Below are 12,670 nucleotides of genomic sequence, written 5' to 3'. Positions count from 1 at the left end.
CTAGAGTTGGTCTTATGCCAGAAAACTTCAGGGGTAAGTTCTCCTTGTATTTAGGCCAAGGCCTTTTCTTTCCATGTTCCCTATATTTTGCTGGCCCTATGCAAACAATTTCCACACTAACACAGTCTTTGCTATGCTCCTTTGACTCATTCTTAATGAATTATTGTATTTGATCAATTGTGTCAACAATACTACAGCTTTTAATGTTAAGGGAGTTGCATAAATTTTGTGACTTTGGATTGCTTTGTGTAAGAAATATAATGTACTACAATCTCGGGCCTCAAGGGACAAAGTAAATGTACATGTTAAAATAAATAAAAAAGGTTAATGAAGGGCAAAATGAGTGATTATAAGCCTCTAGGAGTTCCTATTTTGTAACTGCATTTTTATTCAGTTACAATGATTTATAAGAACTGTGCACAATATTTAGGGAGTTTTTTAATTCAGACATGATCTTAAAGAAGGGTGTGATAAGCTTCAAGAATGGATGTAAGGGGCTAGAGAGATAGGGCGCTTGTCTTGCAGGAGGCCAATCTTGGTTTGATTTCTGGCATATGGTCCCTGACCCTGCCAGGAGTAACTTCTGAGCGTAGAACCCAAAGTAATCCCTGAGCAAACTTGGTGTAATCCCACAAGTATTACTACTGGGTCACATGGGAGCTGAATTTTGATGAATATCCATATTGTTTTCCAAAAAGGCTGAACCAGTCAACATTCCCACCAAGCAGTGAATGAGAGTACCTTTCTCTCCACATCTACATCAGCACTGGTTGTTATTATTCTTTTTGTGTTTGTTTGTTTATGGGCCACACCCGGCAGCGCTCAGGGGTTACTCCTGGCTCTCTGCTAAGAAACTGCTCCTGGCAGGCACAGGGGACCATATGGGATACTGGGATTCGAACCACCGTTGGTCCTGGGTTGGCTGCTTGCAAGGGAAACAGCCTACTGCTGTGCTATCTCTCTGGCTACTCTTCTTTTTGTTGTTTTGTTTTGGGGTCACACCCAGCAGCAATCAGGGGCCACTCCTAGCTCTATGCTTAGAAATCACTCCTGGCAGGCTTGGTGGACCATATGGGATACTGGGATATGAACCACCGTCTTTCTGCATGCAAGGCAAACATCCTACCTCCATGCTATCTCTCCGGCCCTACCTCCTCCTCTTTTTTTTTTGGGGGGGGGGTGGTAGTCACACCCGGCAGCACTCAGGGGCTACTCCTGGCTCTATGCTCAGAAGTTGCTCTTGGCAGGCTCGGGGAACCATGTGGGATGCCGGGATTCGAACCACCATCCTTCTGCATTCGAGGCAAAGCCCTACCTCCACGCTATCTCTCCGGCTCCCTCTTATTCTTAATGTGTGCTGGTCTCTGGCATTTTAATTGGTATCTCCCAGATGATTAGTGATGTGGAACATTTTCGTGTACCTTTTGGCCATCTGTATTTCATTGAGGAGTGTACAATTTACTCTACTAGCTTAAAACAAAGCAAAAATGGGGCTGGAGAGATAGCAGAGCGGCGTTTGCCTTGCAAGCAGCTGATCTAGGACCTAAGGTAGTTGGTTCGAATCCTGGTGTCCCATTTGGTCCTCCGTGCCTGCCAGGAGCTATTTCTGAGCAGATAGCCAGGAGTAACCCCTGAACACCACCGGGTGTGGCTCAAAAACAAAACAAAACAAAAAACCCAACGAAGCAAAAATAAGAAAAAAAGCAGGGCTGGAGAGATAGCATAGCGGTAGGGCGTTTGCCTTGCACACAGCTGACCCAGGATGGTTGGTGGTTCGAATCCCTGCCTCCCATATATGGTCCCCTGAGCCTGCCAGGAGTGATTTCTGAGCATAGAGCCAGGAGTAACACCTGAGCGCTGTAGGGTATGACCCCAAAACAAACAAAAAACCAAAAAAGGAAAAAAACCTTTAAATCCTGAAGTCTATAATAACCCAAACCAATAAAATGAGGGGCATATGCTCTACTATTGAGTCACATCCCCCAGACTTCAAAGTAACTCTATTAGATTGCTGAATCTTCTAAAGTTTTTTTTTTTTAATCAATATTAGACAAAGGTCAAAAGATGCTGTATTTTTTTTTTTCCTGATGGTAATGATGGTGGGTAGCAGGGAGAGGTTTACACTTGGCAATGTTTAAAAATCACGTGCATTAAAAAAAAAAAAAAAGACGGGCCGGAGAGATAGCATGGAGGTAAGGCGTTTGCCTTTCATGCAGGAGGTCATTGGTTCAAGTCCCGGCGCCCCATATGGTCCCCCGTGCCTGCCAGGAGCAATTTCTGAGCCTGGAGCCAGGAATAATCCCTGAGCACTGCCCGGTGTGACCCAAAAACCAAAAAAAAAAAAAAAAAAAGAAAAAGACATTAGATTTCTAGCAACATTTATAATTTGATATGAAATTTCTTTCAGAGGGCTGGGGAAATAATTCAAGGGTCTGAAGTATATGCTTGGACCAAGTTTGATCCTTGTTACCACATGACCCCCTTGAAGATCTGTTGGGTGTGGTGCCGCTGGTCCTTGAGGAGCACCACATCACTTACCCAGGCTTTGAATCTATGGTCTGCTTAAACCAGCTACATATTGCTAGGATTGGTGCCCTTGCTCCCTGAGCAATGCATGAGAGTTTCTCAATTAAAAATATAACTTTTTATTTTTATAAATAATACACTTAATTTTCTACTAATTAAATATATTAAGATTCACTTGTGAAGAATTACTCTAAAAGTTTGAAAATAATCGAGAAATATAATTTTCAGATTGAGTGGGGGGTGTTTGGGTTACATTTGTCAATAATGGAGACCATCTGGCCCCCAGGATCCAATTAGAGTTGGCCACAGAAAAGGTAAGATGTTTTGCCTCTTGTATTCTCTCTTTGGCCTAATCTTCAAGTTGAGGGGAAAGTGGCACACCTAGTTGTCTTCAGGGATCATTCTGGGAAAGCTCAGTGGACTATATGGGATTCCAAAGATTGAAGCTGGATTGGTACCATGCATGGTAAGTGCCCTACCCACTGTACTATTTCTCAGTTTTCAGGTTTTTATTTAGAAAGAAATTCAAATCAACAATTCACATTTCATCTGTTTGTTATATTTTGCCTAAAGCACACACAATATAAATATAGATTTAAAAAAATTGTATATTTTGGGGCCGGAGAGATAGCATGGCAATAAGGCATCAAACGGGTGTGGCCCGAAAAACCAAAAACAAACAAAAAAGAGATATCAATTTTTAGGGGCTGGAGAGATAGCATGAGGTAGGCCATTTGCCTTGCATGCAGAAGGAATGTGGTTCGAATTCCGGCATCCCATATGATCCCATGGACCATATGCCAGGAGCAATTTATGAACATAGAGCCAGGAGTAACCCAAGTGCTACCATATGGGATGCCGGAATTCGAACCACATTCCTTCTGCATGCAAGGCAAATGGCCTACCTCATGCTATCTCTCCAGCCCCTAAAAATTGATATCTTTTTTTTTTTTGGTTTTTCGGGCCACACCCGTTTGATGCTCAGGGGTTACTCTTGGCTAAGATTGCCCCTGGCTTGGGGGGACCATATGGGACACTGGGGGATCGAACCATGGTTCTTCCTTGGCTAGCACTTGAAGGCAGATACCTTTCCTTTAGCTCCACCTCGCCGGCCCCCCAATTGATATCTTAATGCTGAATAGGGTTCTAAAATATTTGATTGTTTGTTTTTTGTTTTTGGGTCACATCTGGCAGTACTCAGGGGTTACTACTGGCTTGAGATCAGAAATCATTCCAGGTGGGCACAAAGGACCACATGGATGCCAAAGATCAAAACTGGGTTGTCCAAGTACAAGGCAAGTGCCTTATCTACAGTAATATTGCTCTTACCCTTAATGTTATTGTTATTATTATTATTATTATTATTATTATTTTGCTTTTTTGGCCACAACCGGTGATACTCAGTGGTTACTCCTGGCTATGAGCTCAGAAATCACTCCTGGCTTAGGGGACCATATGGGATGTGGGGGGATGGAACTGTGGTCCGTCCTAGGCTGCTTACGCCCTGCCCTTAAAATTATTATTATATTTTTTTTGTGTGGTTTTTGGGTCACACCCGGCAGTGCTCAGGGGTTACTCCTGGCTTCATGCTCAGAAATTGCTCCTGGCAGGCACGGGGGACCATATGGGACGCCGGGATTTGAACCGATGACCTTCTGCATGAAAGGCAAACGCCTTACCTCCATGCTATCTCTCCGGCCCCCCCTTAAAATTATTTTTAAGATACTCCAAAGTCCTTACCTGATTTTTTAATGATGAAAGAATGTATTCTTTCTCATGCTGGGAGATTGTCTTATGAGTGACTGGTGTTTCACTAACCAAGGAGATCCAGAAAATAAACCAAATGATTCCAATTATACCTTAAAACAAAAGAATGAAGAGAATTACAACCCACCAACTGCAATTTTTATAGATTTTGAAAAGAAAAAGATTGAATTATAATTAGTTTAAAATAGGTTTCAGTACTCAGTTACAGAAACTACTGAACACATGCCATAACAACATCAAGATTGGATGTAGAGGAAATTAAACATTAAAACAAGTCATATAAAGACAAGAAACGTATGGCTTTACTCACATTTTATAATTAAAAAATGAAACGAGGGGCCGGAGTGATAGCACAGCAGTAGGGCATTTGCTTTGCTCGCGACTGACCCAGGATGAACTTGGGTTCGATCCTTGGCATTCCATATGGTCCCTCAAGCCAGGAGTGATTTCTAAGTGCATAGCCAGGTGTAACCCCTGAGCATCATGGTGTGACCCCAAAACAAACAAAAAATTAAACACAAAAAATGAAACAAATGAATAAATCACACTTTTAGACTGTATGAGCAAACTATGATTACCAGAAGAAAAGAAAGGGGTAGTTAAGTAAAGGGACTACTTATGGCAATGAACAGAAACTAGAATTCTGGGGGCCGGGCGGTGGCGCTAGAGGTAAGGTGCCAGCCTTGCCTGCACTAGCCTTGGACGGACCGTGGTTCAATCCCCCGGCGTCCCATATGGTCCCCCAAGCCAGGAGCAACTTCTGAGCGCATAGCCAGGAGTAACCCGAGTGTTACCGGGTGTGGCCCAAAAACCAAAAAAAAAAAAAAAAAAAAAAAAAAGAAAGAAAAAAGAAACTAGAATTCTGGTGGTATACAGGTGAATACAGGTATTTATTTAAAAATGTTGTATACCTGAAACCTACATAATGTTATAAATTAGTTGTTTTTTTTTTTTCATGTTTCTTTTTCAGCTTTTGGGCCACACCTGGCTGTGCTCAGGGATTACTCCTGGCAGGTTTGGGGGATCATATGGGATGCTGGGGATCAAACCTGGGTCAGCCATGTGTAAGGCAAATGCCCTACCCATTGTGCTATCTCTCCGGTCCCAAACCAGTACTATTTCTTTTTTTTTTTTTTTTGTTTTGGTTTTTGGGCCACACCCGACAGTGCTCAGGGGTTACTCCTGGCTATCTGCTCAGAAATAGCACCTGGCAGGCACGGGGGACTATATGGGACGCCGGGATTCGAACCAACCACTTTAGGTCCTAGATCGGCTGCTTGCAAGGCAAACACCGTTGTGCTATCTCTCCGGCCCCCCAAACCAGTACTATTTCTATTAAAAAAAAATATGGCTCTGGTTTAGCTTTTAAATTCTTGAAATTATTTTCTTTTTTTTTTTTTTGGTTTTGTTTTTTGTTTTTTTTGGGGGGGGGCACTCCTGGCTCTGTGCTCAGAAATTGCTCCTGGCTTGGGTGACCATATGGGACATTGGGGATTGAATCATGGTCTGTCTCAGGTTAGTGCATGCAAGGCAATCTCCCTACTGCCTGTGCTACCACTCCAGCCCCCTTTAAATTATTTTAATTCTTTTTCTATTTTTGGTTTTTGGGCCACACCTGGCAGCACTCAGTGGTGACTCCTGGCTCTGTGCTTAGAAATTATTCCTGGCAAGCTCAGGGGACCATATGGGATGCCAGGAATCGAACGTGGGTCTTTCTCGGGTTGGTTGCATGCAAGGCAAATGCCCACTGCTGTGGTATCTCTCTGGCCCTTGAAAATTTAATTATACGGAATTTTATGAAAGTTTTCATACTGAATTGTAAGATTCCATACAATTTCAGTAAATTCATATAGTTGTACTATTAGTACCTCTATATAATTTTTTTTTTTTTTTTTGGTTTTTGGGTCACACCCGGCTGCGCTCAGGGGTTACTCCTGGTTGTCTGCTCAGAAATAGCTCCTGGCAGGCACGGGGGACCATATGGGACACCGGGATTCGAACCAACCACCTTTGGTCCTGGATCGGCTGCTTGCAAGGCAAACACCTCTGTGCTATCTCTCCGGGCCCACCTCTATATAATTTTATCTTATTTCCTTAACTTTCCTTCCACAATACCTCTAATTTTTGAATACATTCATTATCCAACCTTATCCCAAGAAATTTCCTACCTATTAGTAGTTCTTTTCTTTTTTCTCTTTTTCTTTTTTTTTTTTTTTTTTTTTTTTTGTGTGTGTTTTTTGGGTCACACCCGGCAGTGCTCAGGGGTTATTCCTGGCTCCAGGCTCAGAAATTGCTCCTGGCAGGCACGGGGGACCATATGGGGCGCCGGGATTCGAAGCGATGACCTCCTGCATGAAAGGCAAATGCCTTACCTCCATGCTATCTCTCCGGCCCCTTTTTTTTTTTTTTTTTTGAAGGAAGGAAGGAAGGAGGGAGTAGGGATGCACAGAGGAAGGAAGGAAGTAAGGAAGAAAAGAAGGAAAGAGGGAGGGAAGAAAGAAAGGAGGAAAAGAAGGAAGAAAGGGAGGAGGGAGGCAGAGAGGGAGAAAGCAATGAAGCTAGTTTTTGGTTTATGGGCCACACTCAGCTATTCTCAGGGGTCACTCATGGCTCTGCAGTCAGAAATCACTCCTGCAGGGGCCAGAGCAGTGGCACAAACGGGGAGGGCTTTTGCCATACATGCGCTAACCTAGGGCAGACATAGGTTCAATCTCCTGGCATCCCATATGGTCCCCAAGCCAAAAGCAGTTTCTGAGTGCATAGCCAGGAGTAACCCCTGAGTGTCACCGGGTGTGGCCCAACAACAAAAACAAAATACAAACAAAAAAGAAATTACTCTTGGCAGTCTTGGGGGACCATATGGGATCCCAGGAATAGAATCCAGGTCCATTCCAGGTCGGCCACATGCAAGGCAAATGCCCCACCACTGTGTTATTGCTCTGGCCCCAACTAGTTATATTCCATCTCTTTACTCCTCCATTACCTGGAAACCAACAATTTACTTTTGATCCTCTGTTTTTGTCCACTTGGGACATTTCATATAAATGCTGTCATACATGCATAATTCTGTAATGAGATAATTTCTATTTCTATTTTTTTAAACTTGAATAAATCAGTGGTAACATTATATAAGCCAAAGGTATACCATATTAATTTCAATACTTTTATCATTTGTAATTTGGTTGTACAATATTTGTCACATTATTCTACTTTGGCACAATATTAATGTCTATATACAATATACTGTACATTAGGTACTTACGACTTCTTTAGTACCTTCTTTAGTAACTTGCAAGTTTGTACCTTTAAATGCCATTATTCTTATCCCTTACCTCTTATATCTTATAAATTTTGAAGAGTTTGATGGGGGGCACATCTGACTATGCTGAGGGACTACTATTTAGCTCACTACATGTGAGTTACCCCCAGCAGAGCAGGAGACAAATAGTGCTAGGAATCAAATTCAGGACCTCATACAAGCAAGGCAACAATTATACTACTGAGTCACATCTCTGGTTCCAGAGAGAATGACTTTTAACCTGTAGGAAAATCTTTAAAAATAAATTTCCGGTCATGAAAAAATTATTAATACCTATAATCTATTTCTTTTGACTTTATCATATAAAATATCACTCATCTTAAGTGGTTTTGAAAAATAATTTTTGGGGCCAGTGAGATAGCATGGAGGTAAAGTTGTTTGTCTTTCATGCAGAAGGTCTTTGGTTCAAATCCTGGCATCCCATATGGTCCCCTGAGCTTGCTAGGAGCGATTTCTGAGCGTGAAGCCAGGAGTAACCCCTGAGCGCTGCGAGGTGTGACCCTCCCAAACAAAACAAAACAAACAAAAAAACAATTTTTTTGAAATTGACTTTTAACAGAATACCTGCCATAAATTGAACATTTTATAAATGACTCTACCATCATTATTGTTATCTTAAGAAAATGTCCACAATCTGTTATTTCCATAGCCATCTGCTTTTATTTACTGTTTTGGATTTTTTTCCCCTTCGTTTTGGTGTCATACCTGGCAGTGCTCAGGGCTTACTCCTGGCTCTACTCAGGGAACCATATCAGGTGCCAGGGATCAAATTGGGTCAGTTGCATGTAAGACAAGCACCCTGCTTATTGTAGTCTCTTTGATTCTGGATTTTTGTTTTGATGATACATCTGACAGATTATGTAACAATCTGAGTAAAAAAAAATGTGTATCATTCTGCTCATTAGATTGAGAAATAAAATGGCTAAATTATTTTAAAAAGTATTAAAACTACTAGTGAGAGCATTCTCTTTTGCTCTTGAATAAATATTAAATACATTTTTAGAATAGCCATCATAGTAATTTTTAATAGTAAGTTCAGCATTTAAGTCCTGGATTCAACAGCTGTTTCTATTGAGAAACATCACCAAGTCCAAGGAGTTGGTTCAAAAGGCTGCAGTATTTGTTATGCATAGACTTGAGCCCAATCACAGGTACCATTTGGTTCCCCCAAAATAATAGAATAGAAAAATGTCACAAAACTAAAAATTAGATACTAATTAGAAAGAAAACAGTATCAACTTGAAGGACAGTTTTTTAAAGTACATATTTTAGTAAAAAAAATTTTAGTGGTTTGTGGTTTAGGAAATGATTGCTTCAGTGTGTTGGTGTAGATGCAAGTTGGTGTAGATGCATTTCTACATATACAGGAGTATATATACATACATATATATACAGGAGTATATATATGTATGTATGGTAGAGCTCAGCCCTGCACATGCTGGTAGTACATATATTAAAATTTTGAATAAACTTACCAAAAAAGTAAAAGACATAAGTCCAATTCATATAGAAACAAATTAGTCCGGAAAGAGGAAGAGAAATTACAGTCCCAAGCTGTGCACCTAAAACAACAACAAAGACTCAGTAAAATTTGGAGAGAACTAACAGGTCAGCTTTCTTGAAGTAGACGGATTACAAATAATGGGGAAAATAAAGGAGAAAAATCTAGTACAGTTGAATTAGTTTCATGTGAATATAAATAATACATTCTTTTAAGGAATCATTCATTGACACCTCATTATGTGACATGTAGCCAATGATATATATATATATATACACACACACTTAAGATATATACAATTATGTAGTGTTGAATTAGAAGGGATGAATCAGTATAAGATATTACAATAGGTTATAACAGGTAATAAGTAAATGCCAACTATGTTAGAAACGAGGTGTCTGGGGAAGGGCTCAAATATGATCGCAAGGACTAATTAATATAACCTACTGTGGCCTACATGTTTTTGTTTTTGGGTCACACCCGGCAGCGCTCAGGGGTTCTGCCTGGCTCTACGCTTAGAAATCACTCCTGGCAGGCTCAGGGGACCATATGGAATGCCGGGATTTGAACCGCCATCCTTCTGCATGCAAGGCAAATGCTTTACCTCCATGCTATCTCTCCAGCCCACGTGGCCTACATGATGGAATAAGAATGAAGTGATTAGGGCCGAAGAGATAGCATAGAGGTAAGGCGTTTGCCTTGCATGCAGAAGGACGGTGGTTTGAATCCTGGCATCCGATATGGTTCCCCGAGCCTGCTGGGGGCGATATCTGAGCGTAGAGCCAGGAGTAGCCCCTGAGCGCTGCCGGGTGTGATCCCAAAACAAAAACAAACAAAAGAATGAAATGATTAGAAATCCAGTTTGCTAAAATGTATAAAAATGGTTTCAGGTAAAGAAATAATGAAATTCATTTTATTTATTTGGTGGGATGGGTCACACCTGGTGGTACTCAGGGCTTAACTCCTGGCTCTGTGGTTAGAAATCACTCCTGGCAGGCTCAGGGAACCATACGGAATGCTGGGAATCCAACCAGGGTCCATCCAGGGTTGGCCATGTGCAAGGCAAACTCCTTACACTGTGCTACTGTTCCAGCTCCTTGAAATTCATTTTAACGGTCAAACTAAAGATACTTGAGCAGGTACAGTGAGAAAAAAAAGACATTATTTTTGATTTCAGGTTTTGGTATTATATAGGAAAAATAGATAAGATAGTATTTATGGAGCTGGAGAAATAGCACAGTTGTAGGGCATTTTTCTAGCAAGTAGCTGATCCAGGACAGATGGTGGTTCAAATCCTGGCATCCCATACGGCCCCTATGCCTGCCAGGAGTGATTTCTGAGTGCGGAATTAGGAGAGCCAGGGTAAACCCCTAATGGCAACAGGTGTGACCCAAAACCGGGAGAAAAAAACCAAATAGTATTTACTATCTGTTAAATTATTAAAAGTCACAAAAACAATATAGAAGTACAAGTATGAGACAGCTTATATCTGACTTACATAAATCAAGAAAAGATGCAAGCAGAAACAATGCAGCATTAGATTTAGATGGGGTAGTTCTTTCTTTCTTCTTCTAATTTTTGGGTCACATCCGGCAGCGCTCAGGGGCTACTCCTGGCTCTATACTTAGAAATCGGCCCTGGCAGGCTTGGGGGACCCATATGTTGCCGGGATTCAAACCACCATCCTTCTGTATGCAAGGCAAATGCCTTACCTCCATGTGATCTCTCCGGCCCCAGGGTAGTTCTTTCTTAACATAAAAATTAAGTAAGAATTAAGTAAGAAAGAGGCCAAGGAGATGAAACAGATTCAACAAAGGGACAAAACTAGGAATGTATAAAGTGTTTGGAAACTTCATTTGGGTGAAGGAAAAGAAGATAAAGATTGAAAAATTAGTTAGAATAAATATGAGTATTTACTCCATGGTAGTTACCTTGTACCAGGAACAAAGCTAGCAGAAATAAAACTGTTGAGAGTATAAAGAATGCTGAGAGTTTAATTTTTTTTCAACAAACATATAGTACCTTTTCCTGAATTCATCATCAGATATTTTTTTTTGTTAGTTTTTTTTTTTTTTTTTTTTTTTGGGCCACACCCGGCAGTGCTCAGGGGTTACTCCTGGCTGTCTGCTCAGAAATAGCTCCTGGCAGGCACGGGGGACCATATGGGATACCGGGATTCGAACCAACCACCTTTGGTCCTGGATCGGCTGCTTGCAAGGCAAATACCGCTGTGCTATCACTCCGGGCCTATCATCAGATATTTTAATGCCAATCCTCAAGAAGCAAGCATCACATTTTTATGGTTTTTTTTTTTTTTTTTCGGTTTTTGGATCACATCCGGCTGCGCTCAGGAGTTACTCCTGACTCTATGCTCAGAAATTGCCCTAGCAGGCTTAGGGAACCATATGGGATGCCGAGATTCGAACCACCAACTTTCTGCATGCAAAGCAAATGCCTTACCTCCATGTTATCTCTCCAGCCCCCCAAGCATCACATTTTTATTATTATTATTTTTTTTTTTTTTGGTTTTTGGGCCACACCCGGTGACGCTCAGGGGTTACTCCTGGCTATGCACTCAGAATTGCCCCTGGGTTGGGGGGACCATATGGGACACTGGGGGATCGAACCACAGTCCATCCTATGCTAGCGCTTGCAAGGCAGACACCTTACCTCTAGCGCCACCTTCCCGGCCCCCAAGCATCACATTTTTAAAATGCAAACAAGATCATGCCTTTTTCTTCATCAAAAATATTTGATGTCTCCCACTGCATTTGGGGGTTAAACAACAAAATAACCCCATATTTTTGACTAAGGACCTCGCTCAATGGGCTGGAGTACATACTTAGCATGTAGGAGCCACAGATCCATTCCCTGTACTGCATGTCCCTACCCCCCACCCCAAACATCACACAAAGCAACTGTGAGAAGAACTGGAAATTGCCAATGTGTTCCAAAACCCAAAAATCACTCCCTCCCCTGTATCACCAAAACCCACCTCACCAAAACCCAAACCCAAAACCCACAACATTCTTTTAATGGCTTGTAAGGCCTGATATTTCCTATTTCTCTAATTTAAAGCCATTATCTGTTTATGATTCTTTGAACACTTATAATATTTCCTGCTTGAGAGCCTTAGTACATCTTAGTCTGACTGGCTGGTATGTTCTTTCTGCTTTTTGCATGACTAGTTTGTTCTAATTCTTTGAAGTTTAGTTTAAAAGTTACTACATGGAGTTTTTTTCTTACCACTGTACTTTAGAGAAGTCAGATCAAAAAGTTTTCATTTAGTTAATGGAAAAAAGGCAAAAAGTCTGGCAAAATTATCATTTATGTTAAAAAGCTCAATAATTCAAAATTATAAAAAAATGATGTAAATAAATGAAAAAGAATGTGTGAAGAGAAAAGTTGAGAGTCATGATGGTCATTAGACCATCAGATTAGAAATCACAACTTAAGGATTCAACTCTGGTTACTAGAATTAAAATATATTGCTATTTTTATACCAGCAAATGAAAAGGCAAAATATTTTAAATAAATGATGACACAGGAGAAAATGT

The 12,670-nt window shown here is 41.0% G+C and overlaps 1 protein-coding gene across 1 annotated transcript in view; it reads right to left on the bottom strand.

Annotated features, from left to right (window-relative positions):
• The window catches only part of SLC17A5 (solute carrier family 17 member 5), a 43,200-nt gene that overhangs the window by 29,968 nt on the left and 562 nt on the right, over positions 1 to 12,670 (bottom strand). The window contains exons 2-3 of the mRNA XM_049777635.1: positions 9,088 to 9,174; positions 4,267 to 4,385 (exon numbers count right to left, since the gene is read on the bottom strand). Of these exons, the coding sequence (XP_049633592.1) occupies positions 4,267 to 4,385; positions 9,088 to 9,174 (206 nt within the window). The remainder of the gene's footprint in view (positions 1 to 4,266; positions 4,386 to 9,087; positions 9,175 to 12,670) is intronic.

This window comes from Suncus etruscus, chromosome 7 (genome assembly GCF_024139225.1).
Source record: "Suncus etruscus isolate mSunEtr1 chromosome 7, mSunEtr1.pri.cur, whole genome shotgun sequence".
NCBI lineage: Eukaryota > Metazoa > Chordata > Mammalia > Eulipotyphla > Soricidae > Suncus > Suncus etruscus.
This window is presented reverse-complemented; position numbering and strand designations above follow the sequence as displayed.